This window comes from Rana temporaria, chromosome 2, assembly GCF_905171775.1.
Source record: "Rana temporaria chromosome 2, aRanTem1.1, whole genome shotgun sequence".
Classification (NCBI taxonomy): Eukaryota; Metazoa; Chordata; class Amphibia; order Anura; family Ranidae; genus Rana; species Rana temporaria.
This window is the reverse complement of record NC_053490.1, coordinates 489,379,768-489,392,359: the sequence shown is the minus strand read 5'-3', so window position 1 is coordinate 489,392,359 and position 12,592 is coordinate 489,379,768. Positions and strand designations below refer to the sequence as shown.

General features: G+C 41.4%; 1 protein-coding gene across 1 annotated transcript in view; it reads left to right on the top strand.

Moving 5' to 3' along the window:
• Window positions 1-12,592, top strand: part of TMPRSS15 (transmembrane serine protease 15) — a 505,254-nt gene that overhangs the window by 231,397 nt on the left and 261,265 nt on the right. Inside the window, exon 14 of the mRNA XM_040338815.1 lies at window positions 2,689-2,778. Within this exon, the coding sequence (XP_040194749.1) occupies window positions 2,689-2,778 (90 nt within the window). The remainder of the gene's footprint in view (window positions 1-2,688; window positions 2,779-12,592) is intronic.

The window sequence follows — 12,592 nt, the reverse complement described above, 5'->3', positions numbered from 1 at the left end:
TAAATCTGGCAGCATGTCAGTTTCCATTAAGTAAAAATATAATGTTTATTGTAAGAAAGTATAACCCCTTTCACACTGGGTCGCTTTGCAGGCGCTATAACTCTAAAAATAGTGCTGCAAAGCGACCAGAAACAGCCGATGCTGTCTCTCCAGTGTGAAAGCCCAGAGGGATAAAAAAAGGCCTGATAGCAGCATCTTTGGAGTGGTGAAGGAGCGGTGTGTATACCGATCCTCCACCTCTCCCGCCCATTGAAATCAATGGGCACCGCAGCTATACCGCCAGCAAAGCGCCTCTACAGAGGCGCTTTGCAGTGGTTTTAACCCTTTCTCGGCCAAATAGTGTGGCTAGATTGATGGTAAGGCACCGCTAAAAATAGCGTTGCTTTTTCGCCAACTCCGCCCCCGCCCCAGTGTGAAAGGGGCCTAATTAAAAAGCTGTGCAAACCAGTGGTGTCAGATTGATGTATACATTCACCAGTGGCTAGATCTGCTTACTTGTCCTCAGATGGACCATTATGTGCTTTGATGCCTGCAGGCTCCAGCATAGGTGTATAACAGCTGGACTGGGCAGATGGATCAGGGGACAGATGGGAGGCACTGAGGCAGGTGTTGTAAAATGCCATATACCGCACTGGAAAGGTAATGGTTATGAGAAGCTGTAACTGATCTCCCTGCAGAGACACTGTATGAAGGCGGCGGCTAGCAATGACCTCACTCGCTGTGCCAGAGAAACAGAGCAGAAGCTAGTAGAGAGAGGGACACCTGGAGAGCAAGCAGGTAGCATGGTTTTGTCACTATGACAACATGTTTTGCGCGCCTGCGCCTTGTCAAGTCCTGTGACGGGATGGACCAACGTGAATTAAAATTCTGTATCAGGCTAAATACATTATGCACTGGTGATATAATCATACAAGACAAGTTCTATGTATGTTCAGATACAAGATCTTTTTATATAAAATAATTTATTTTTAACACAAAAGATAATACTGTGTCAACATATAAAAGGCATGTGTTTAGTATATTGTATTGTATGTCTTATGACTGTAAGTACCATCTAAAAAGTCCCAGTAGTTGTTATTTTTTCTTTAAAAAATGCTATGGTCCAGATTCAGGTACAATTACGTTACTCCTCGGCGGTGTAACGTATCCCATTTACGTTACACCGCCACAGGTTTACAGCGTAAGTGTCTGATTTACAAAGCTCTTACCTGTAAACTTGCGGCGGTGTAACGTAAATCCGCTCGGCGCAAGCCCGCCTAGTTCAAATGGGGCGGGCACCATTTAAATTAGGCGCGTTCCCGCGCCAAGCGTACTGCGCATGCTCCGTCGGGTAAATTACCCGACGTGCATTGTGCTAAATGACGTCGCAAGGACGTCATTGGTTTCGGCGTTAACGTAAATGGCGTCCAGCGCCATTCACGGACGACTTACGCAAACAACGTGAAATTTTAAATTGACTTAACATTGCTTAGAACACCTAGAAGGTAGCCCTAATTTTACGACGCATATCTCGACGGAAACAATGGAAATTTAGATCGACGGGCATCGCGGACGTTCGTGAATCGCCGTAACTAGTCATTTGCATATTCTACGCCGACTGCAATGGCCTCGCCACCTAGCGGCCGGCCTAGAATTGCATCCTAGGATCCGACGGTGTAAGTCAATTACAACTGTCGGATCTTAGGGCTATCTATGCGTAACTGATTCTATGAATCAGCCGCATAGTTAGGACGGGCGGATCACAGAGATACGACGGCGTATCAGGAGATACGCCGTCGTATCTCTTTTGTGAATCTGGCCCTATGTTCCTTCTCAAGACATTTACATCCAGTCTGAGTGCAGCTGTATAGGCAATTACACTGTATAGGAGATTAATACCAAGCCAAATGGAGGTACCAGATACATTTAAAAAGAATGTTTTATTAATGAACTATTTAAAGGTTTATTAATGAACAGGGAGCTGTAATAATTTGTGCCTTTTTATTATTTTAAAATACATTTAATAATACCGTGCATCGTTTTGTTGACTTGTCGATTTTATATCTACAAGAAGTTCAATTTTAAAAACATAAGGGTGTTATAAAAAAACTATGATTGTTTTATATATACTGTATACAGTGTATACTTTAAATGTCTAAGACCAACTTGGGGGAGATTTACTAAAACTGGTGCACACAGAATCTGGTTCAGATGTTCACAGTAACCAATCCGCTTCTAACTTCAGCTTGTTCAATTAAGCCTTTGACAATAAGCCCTGGTTCACATTGCAGCGATTTGGCATGTGATTTGACATGTCAAATCGCATGCCAAATGGGCGGCTATTGCCAGCAATGGCACCATCCGAGTCGGTGCGACGCCGCATTTGCGACGCCACACTGATTCCCAAAAGTACCACTTTTGGTGACTTTGATGCGACTTCAATGTACATCTGTGCAGAAACCTGCACAGATGTCTCTTATAAATGCACCCAAAGTCAGGACTGACGTGCGGAAATTAAGTTGTGCGAGTTCAGCTGAACTTGCACAATTTCATTCCCGCTGTCAGTGTAATACCTGGGCTAAAAACTGGAAGCTGATTGGTTACTTTGCACAGTTGCACCAGTTTTTGTAAATCACCACTTACATATCCATTAACAAAATACAAGTGAACTATAATATAAACATAATTCATCTTTTCTGTTTTCCATAGATGATTGTGGTGGCCCGGCTGAATTATGGGAAACCAATGGTACCTTTAGCTCTCCAATGTACCCTCAAAACTACCCCAACCTTGCTTCATGTAAGTGATATGGTAGCTGGTATCTTTAACCTTTACATCTACAGTCCAGATATAACATACTGCATATCTGATTAACCTTATGAAAAACGACATTAGTAATTTTTTTTTTTTATTCGGCTTTTAGAAGAAATAGTAAAATAAAGTAATTATGTTAGCAATATCTTGATGTGGCACCCCAAGGATGTTAACGAGATAAATAAATCTTAATTATCTTTATGAAATGTTCCCTATTTCTATAATATACTTTACTCCGTCTTTTCATAAGGGCTCACCAGAGCCTTATAAATACATCAAGAGAGGCTTCTGCTGTGTTGAATTAATTATTATACATATCAAAAGAAGAGAAAGCTAGTTTTACAGCCACACACTATGTGAATGATTTACTATGGATGTTTTAAAAAAAAAGTAACAGTAAAAAGGTATGCTTTATGTGCTTTATGTAGAGAGAGCAAAAGGGGATATGGGTAATTTTCAATGAAGGAACATAATCAGCTAAATAAAGGACATTTTGTTTTTCATTTAGCAGCTGTTACTGCTTTTTGATATCTACATATGCTTTAATAATATTGTGTTTTATTTATTATTAAGATAGTAATACCCAATTAGAGATTTTATTAAACAAATACTGGCCAAAACTAAAAAAAAAAAAAAAAAAATAGTCCAGCTCAGTGGGTATATCTCGGGCTGCTATCTCATCCTTGATGTTACCCGAGAGACCATGAGAAAAAGCAGCCACGAGGGCCTCATTTATCCAAGCTAACTCTGCTGCCAAAGTATGGAATTCAATGGTGTAATCGGCAACAGTTCTCGTTTGATGGATATGAGGCTCTTAGCAGCAGAAGCAGAGCGTGCAGTAACGTCAAATACCCTTTTGAAAGAAGCCACAAATTCTGGGTAACTCAGGACCACAGGTTTTTGTGTCTCCCATAGAGGGTTTGCCCAGGCCAAGGTTCTCTCAGAAAGCAAAGTAATCATGAAACCTAATTTGCTTCTGCCTCAGGAAAATGCCTGGGGCAACATCTCAAAGTATATCTCAAGCTGGTTGAGAAACACTCTGCATTGAACTGGAATGCCCCCAAATCACTGGGGAATCAGAGCGAAACCAGACATACCTCTTATAGAGGAAATACTTGAGGCAGGTGCCTGCACAGAGACCGGAACAGCAGCAGGGATGGCCTGCAACACAGGAGCAGCCACACTGGGACATTCCAAGTGAGCCGTGTGACTCAGGAGCGTTTGTGACGCCATTGCAAACTGATCCAAGCGGTGATACTGGTCATCCAATCTGGAAAAAATATTACCAACGAGTGGATTGATTGCATTTTCTGAATTCACGGTCTACTGTCAGAAACCATGAATCAGACCGGGACAGAAGTACAGTTAAATCACAATTGTTTAATTATAATAAAAAAAAGATAAACAGAGAAAGCATAGTCAAGACATAGCCAGAGTTCAGGAACTGGATCGGATAGTCAGCCAAGCCAAAGCCAGAGAGCCAGAGATATACGTAGTAGAACAGCAAGCAGGATCAGGAGCCAGAAGGAATGTCAGCCGAGCAAAGTCTTTGACAGGAATGCAGGAGAAAGTCTCTGTGAAGTTTGACCAAGGCGAAGGCAGAAAGCAAATGAGCTGGAAGGCTTAAGGAGGCAACTGACGAGCAGGATTATCAACAAGTGAGTCACTGTGGAGAGATAGGAGCTGGCAATTAGCCGACAGCTGAGCAGGCCAGCTCAGAGAAGGAAGCGCTGAGCCCAGCCCTGACAAATACTTACCCTATCTTCAGTACTCTCCCCTGTAGACTCTCTATTCTGAAGTCCAGCACTGGTCCTCTTCCAGGTTGAAGACTAGCATTATTGAATCCACTTCCTTTAAGCCCAGGGTGCTAAGGACATAGCTCCAAGGGTGTATTATGAATCCACCTTGGGCTCACAGGAGAATGCTGAAGAGCATGACACCACATCTTTAAGTGGTGCTGTTCTTAAAAACATTCAGAACCCAACCACTTCCAGGGAAGGAGGATACTGTGCATTATATGACCAGGCCAGAGACACCCACCAAAAAGGTATGTATAAGGATAAGTAAAAAAAAATATATAACATGAGCGCAACTATAATTTCCTCGCCAGGTGGTATTGGTGCCCTACTACCCTGTATAAAATAGACTTGTCCATTCCAAACAGCTGCTGGAGATGTTTTAAGGTCCCAGGCACCATGAAGCATATTTGGAGCACTTGCCCGATCATAACTCTCTGGGACAAAATTTAAAAAAGTCTTCTTCGACACTTCTTGACTTCTGCACAGACTGTTATTGCCAGGAAATGGCGAAAACCACAACCCCTGTCCTTAGAATGGGCCTGTATAATAGATTTTATTTGCCATCTAGAAAATTTGATCTCCTGGGAAACAGATAAAACAGATGGTTACACCTTGACCTAGTCAATCTGAAATCACTTCCAACGTTCCTCTAAATTTGCCTCCTACCTTTGGTCTCCCTGCCATTATACTTGCTATCCTTCTTAGATACACAGTTGTATCTCTCCTCATAGTGCTTGGGTCTTACACCCCCTCCCCCTCCTCCTATTTTTGTTCTTCTACCCATGTTTACTGGTCATTACAACTTTGTTCAGACTTCTACACATTTGGTGTACCATAACCATACTGTTGTTATGTATGCACCTGAGGAGTGTTTTCTTCTTGTTCTCCTCATTAAAAGCCCTCTTCAGATGAAGGTTATTTTAATGTTTCCTATGTTACTGGTACTGGCATACCACTGAAATGTCACGCCATGCACACATTGACTGATTGCCTACCTCACGCCCCCTTACTTAGACGGTTATGCTCCTTTCTTATCTACTTATTGGAGAATTACCATGTTGTACTTTGATTTCACGTATGTACTAGTATGTACTGTACAGCCTACAGTTACTGATGTATGTACTTACTGAATATGGATCTAAACCTGAACCTTATTATCCTTCTCTTTGTTGTTTGCATTCTGCCTGAAAACATACCACATATGCCCATAATGCCCTACAGTCAAAGTCTGTCCTTAGTCTTCCAGGTTCAATAACAATGGTTGTTATGCAACCCATAAAACAGAGGATAATATTTGGAAAGAATAGATGATACTTGCAGGGAACACCTCTAAATTGAAAACTGAGTATTGCAGCCTATGGAGGAATATTTAATAAAAATAGTACCATGTATACTCGAGTATAAGCCAACCCGAATATAAGCCGAGGCACCTAATTTTATCACAAAAAATGGGAAAACGTATTGACTTGAGTATAAGCCCAGGGTGAGAATGCAGCAGCTACTGTAAGTGGAAAAGAGGATCAACAATGCCCATTTATAGCTTCACTGTGCCCATTTGCAGCCTGACCTTACTGTGCCCACTGCCCTCATTGTGCCCATTGCAGCCTACCCTCACTGTGCCCATTGCAGCCTGCCCTCACTGTGCCCACTGCAGCCTTCCCTCACTGTGCCCATTGTAGCCTGACCTCACTGTGCCCATTGCAGCATCATTTTGCTGATCTGTGTACCTGATTTGTTCCGTGATAGGCGGAACACTCAGTTTCCCAGCAGACACTGTGTTCAGTGTTCCACCTATCACGGACATACTCTCGTCTATTACGGACGAGAGGACGTCCATAATAGGTGGAACACTGAACACAGTGTCTGCTGGGAAACTGAGTGTTCCTCCTATCATGGAACAGTACAAGGAGGAGACGCAACTTTTTAACACTGCTCGCTCGCCATCTGAATATACATGTCACGGAAAATCAGGTACACTGACTTGAGTTTAAGCCGGGGGGGGGGGGGCATTTTCAGCCTAAAAAAAAGGGCTGAAAAACTTGGCTTATACTCGAGTATATACGGTAGTTTGGCTTTAAATACTTATAAGTACATATCGTAAAACCTAAATAGAATTTATTTTTTGTAATGGAAACATTAAATCATTTAATGGCATACTTAAAGTTTAAATCAAAAGGTTGGATCTTAGAGGAAGAGAAGTTAAGGAAATTGAAATACCTCACCAAACTAAGTGATAAAATATTGAAAAATATCTTTCAGTACAGCAGCTGCTTATAGAATCACATAATTACAAAACAGACTTCTGGTAATACATTTTCTACACCAGCATGAGAAAAGATACTTTGGGAAAGCTAATTAAATCATATCCATTGCTCTAGGATTCTACCAAAAACCTTTATGTTTTGGCCCAGGAATGCCGTTAAGCATTCCATCAATGTGAACTAATTTATTCTTAACTCTAATGAATTTCCTGGGTGATATAACTTGTTGTCTTCAGGTTGCAGAAATACAGCTTGGTGCTGTCATTAATAAAAGCATTAATAGTTAGACAGTATTTTTTTTTTAAAACTTTGTTTTCTATTGGCAAATGTTTCCTGAAGGTTTAGCTAGTAATAAAAGAACATAGCTTAGTTGCTAACATCAATTATCTTTCCAGCAGAGCTGACAGGCCTTCAGTGGCAGGATTCTATAGAACGGTTTGACAGCATAGAAAGTGTCTTGATGTTGACTAAGCCTTCCTAAAAAAAATTGTACATAGTGCTCCAGCTTTGTAGATAAAGTTGTCATCTTTGTGACAAAATTGTAAAGCATGAAAGTTAAATGATCAACATTGTTAATATTTTATATGCAAGGTTTATATACTGTATAAACATAAGAAAATATCAGAAACTTCTAGATAAAGTAGAGCCCTGGCCTCGACAGAATTATACACCTTGGAACATCAATTGCAATCCAGGTTTTCTTGCCCAACATCAGTACTTGACATAAAAAATTCACTTTTACCTGAATGGGCACACATTCCCAAGGAGACACTTCAAAATCTTGTAGAAAGTTTCAGAACAGTTGAGGATATTATCACCACAAAGGGGAGGAGAGAAAACTCCAAGCTAATTCCCATGGTTTGAGTGGGAATTCCAAAAAGCTCATATAGGTAAGAGAGCCAACTACAGTGGAACCTCGGATTGCAAGTAACGCGGTTAACGAGCGTTTCGCAATACGAGCACTGTATTCAAAAAAATCCTAACTCAGTTTGCGAGTGTTGTCTCGCAAAATGAGCAGGATTCAGGCCAAAGCAGTGTGCAGTACCGTATTTGGCCTGAGGTGGGGGCGCCGGAGCCGAGCGGAGCCGAACAGCGCCAATCGCAGCCGATCGGCGCCATTCAGAAATGCACGGAAAGGCCTGAGGACAGTTGGGCAAACCTTGGGAACGGAGTCTTTTCGAGGTTTGCCGAGGTGTCCTCTGGCCTTTCCGGCCGTTTCTGAGACTCTCCGGTGCCCCACCACCTCTGGCCACATGCAGTATTGCATGCCAATGAAGTCAATGCGGGACAAATCATTTTCGTTTTTATTGACTTCAATGGGAAAACTCGCTTTGATATGCGAGTTCTTTGGATTATGAGCATTCTCCTGGAACGGATTATGCTCGTAATCCAAGGTTCCACTGTATCCACATATGTCTGGCCATATAGTGTATACAGTATATAGAAAGAGATATAACTTGACATTGATTAAAACACCCCTTTAAAAAAATGATATGTAGTGCTCAAGCTTTGTAGATAAATTAATATCTAGAGCAAACCAAAAAAGTTGTTCCATCTCGTGACAAAATGTAAAACAGAACAGTGTGATGATCAACTTTGTTAAGATGGTAGTAAACTCTGCTAACAATGTAAAAAAAGCAGGCCCCCCTGCAGTGTTGTGCCATAATGTGCTAGCATGCACTGCATACTAGAACATTATGGCATTCTTACCTATCAAGCAAAGTCCCCCACAGTTGTGCTGTCTCTGCTCAAGGCGCTTCCATCTTTGCCTGGACTTCTGTCTGAGTCCACACTGTCCAACCATTTAAATGGCCTGGGCCGCATCCGCGCAGGGGGTCACATGTACAGTGATGCAATCAGATCTAGTCGGTGTGAATATCCCTTAAACAACACAAGTTTAGGAGATAATAATTCTACCTACAGGTAAGCCTTATTAAAGCTTATCTGTAGGAATAAGAGAAACATAAGAGTTGAACTACTTGCCAACCAGCTGCCGCAGTTTTACTGTGGCAGAATTGCACGGCTGGGCAAAGTGACATTACCTTGCGTCGCTTCGCCTTTTGGGCACTAGGGCCGCACGCAACAGCGGCTCGCCAACGGAGCAGATACGAGTGTCTGGCAGGCGCAATGACCGCCGGGCACCCGCGATCGCTTGTGACAGAGGAGAAGAGGAGACTGTGTTTTCCTGACGAGAAACCCGAGTGTGTGTATACTTACCTTGTCTCCATGGAAACCCACGCATGCTCGAAATGACTTTGACGCATGCGTGGTAGCTTCCAAGGCATAGGTAGGGTGAAGCAAGATGGCGGCGATGGCATTGAATGTGACGAGCGCAAGCTCATTGTAGTCGATGACGTCACTGCGTTTGTGCCACTCGGCCGGCAAGAGAATCTTGCCAGGAATCTTTTCAGAAAAAACAACGAGCTTGCGCTCGTCACATTCGATGCCGTCGCCACCATCCTGCTTCACCCTACCTATGCCTTGGAAGCTACCATGCATGCGTCAAAGTCATTTCGAGCATGCGCGGGTTTCCATGGAGACAAGGTAAGTATACACACGCTCGGGTTTCTCGGCAGGAAAACACTGCAGAGAATCACGACGAGAAAATAGAGAGCGGGTTCTCTTTTTTATAAATTGGGTTAAGGGATGTTGGCGCTGCTTATGCTTATTGGTAAGTGTCCACAAGATGTCCTATGTATTATAAAATATTTGTAGGGGAGCTTCAATTACTAGGAGAGACCAATGAGGATGGGTCTCCTAGACCTGTGCGTTATTGTATCCAAACGTCCAGGTGCAACCCCCTATTAATGCTTGTAATCAACACTGGTGACCCAATGGTCTGTTGGTTCTTCCAGTGAGAATAATATATATGTATCCAGACGGTAGGGGAGCAGCCGGTATATTAAATTTCTGAGCTAATAATGTCCTATATACTTGATCTGGTTCAAATAATTAATTCAGATTATATTGAAAAAGATTTTTTCGGTGCTTCCAATGTGTAACCCCAAAATAATAATGTGTGCAATGGGTGCACAAATCCAAATGATGGATACAAGATATTGTAGATCTCCACAATTAATATATTAATAAAAGAATAAAGATTGTAATAAATGATTAAGTGTCTCCCAGGACACTGTGCATTGAGTGATGTTCCAAGTATAAACCCTTACTGTATTTAACTAAATAAGTAGGTGTTGTAAAAAAATAACAAAAATATTGAATTAGTAATGCATGGTCCAGGACGCTGTGCAGGCCAGAAGGGTGCTATATGCTTGAAGGCTTCTGTGTAAATCTGCTCTGGCAAAGAGCGTGTTTAAAAAAGTATATGTGTTAGGAAAAAAATTTAAAAGGAAAATGACAGCAATAATTATGACCAACAACCAACGTCGTTAGGTAATGAACCAAAAAATGTGCAAAGCAACAAATGATAAATATATATCTGTGCCGTCCCTATGTAGGGTCCTGAGAAAAATGTGTTTATATATACAACATATATAGGTACTAATATGTAGTGAAGATCCAAAAATAAATGGAAAAAAACAGCATCAATAAACAAATGATCATATAGAAAGTGAAGTAAACCGTGCGGGCTAAGCCATATAAAAATAAAAATAAATGAACTGGGAACCCTCACTGGGTAGTGGCTACAAGTTCTCTTAGTTAGCCAAGGTCTCATGAACCAATCAAAAGTTCAATGTAGAAACAATGTATCACTGATGACAGAGTGCATATAGAAAGAAAAAAATATATAGTGACTTCATGTGGTTTTCTTCTTGATGAATTTTAGCGTGACTTTTGTGCTCCCCCTGCTGGGTCCCCACTCACCAGATGTTGGCACCCCTAAGGGCAAAAGGCAATGGTGGTGGTACCTCGTTGTTTGTTGTTGCGCTGGTTGTTATTTCTATAGCGCAGGAAAATTCCTTCTCACCTCTCCAGAGGGGGGGGGGAGAAAATCCAATCAGCTTCCAGGTGTCCAGAGGATAGCAATCACAAAAGAAAAAAAGGAATCCACATAGTGTGACACTGTGTTTTGCAAAACAAAAGACCACCGTCTTTATTTAAAAAAATATATAATATATATCCATATATCTCTCTGCTGGTTAAAGGTAGTTTAGACAGTTCAACCACCAATCCCAAACATACATGGGTTAGCTAAAGATATCAGCAGGACATAGTTTTTAAAAAACGTATCCAAATAAAAATGTAATTGAAATGAAAAAGTAAAAAAAAGGGACCGTTCAGAGAACAAAGTTACATAAATGGAAATAAAAAAACAAAGTTAAAAAATGAGCCACAAAGGCAAAATTAGCCCTGTTATCCGCTTATGCTCACGAGCTAGTAAGCGATGCCTGTGTCTCACGATGACCGCCGTACATCAGCAAAGGGCGTTCGTGGCTTTCCGTTCAGGCAGATCGCGGCTCGGAGGATAACGCTACAGTCAGCTGGGAGGGCGTGCGTACGTGTGTGCTTGCGTCTGGGTCATCTGACGCGTTTCGTCGTATGACGTTATCCTGATAACGTCATACGACGAAACGCGTCAGCGGATAACAGGGCTAATTGTGCCTTTGTGGCTCATTTTTTAACTTTGTTTTTTTATTTCCATTTATGTAACTTTGTAAGGGTTTATACTTGGAACATCACTCAATGCACAGTGTCCTGGGAGACACTTAATCATTTATTACAATCTTTATTCTTTTATTAATATATTAATTGTGGAGATCTACAATATCTTGTATCCATCATTTGGATTTGTGCACCCATTGCACATTTTGGGGTTACACATTGGAAGCACCGAAAAAATCTTTTTCAATATAATCTGAATTAATTATTTGAACCAGATCAAGTATATAGGACATTATTAGCTCAGAAATTTAATATACCGGCTGCTCCCCTACCGTCTGGATACATATATATTATTCTCACTGGAAGAACCAACAGACCATTGGGTCACCAGTGTTGATTACAAGCATTAATAGGGGGTTGCACCTGGACGTTTGGATACAATAACGCACAGGTCTAGGAGACCCATCCTCATTGGTCTCTCCTAGTAATTGAAGCTCCCCTACAAATATTTTATAATACATAGGACATCTTGTGGACACTTACCAATAAGCATAAGCAGCGCCAACATCCCTTAACCCAATTTATTACTATTTCCAGGTCTCTTTGAGGCTTGTCAGGGAGGCAGCAGCTTAATATTATTTATTCCTAAGCGCGGATCCCTTCCCTTTAGGGTTCTCTTTTTTCTTGTCTAGATTCTGGGCAGTTTTCTTGACGAGAAACCTCAAAGCCTCGTACACACGCACGGTTGTTTATATGAGTTATCATGGGAAAAAGGTGTCACCACTGAAGCTTTATCGCCAATCCTTATTTTTACAACAACCCAAATTTTTCAAAATCCAACTGTCACAGGGCCAGAAAGTGAAGTGGAATCTTCTGAACAGGGGCACAGACAGCAAAACAAATTATCAAGGGGTGTTAACCCTTCCATATGCTATCCAAAAAAAAATAATTGGGCCTGGAGTTACTTAAAAAATGTAATTGTTCCAAATTACAAACAAATTCAACTTAAGAACAAACCTGTAGACCCTATCTTGTTTGTAACCCGGGGACTGCCTGTACTGGAGAAGTTCACAGTGTCAATGGGCTGTCATAAAGGTCCACATTTTAATTGAATTTTACTGTATATGTACATTTCATAATAAACCTATAAATACTTTACAAGCAGCTGATCTGCCA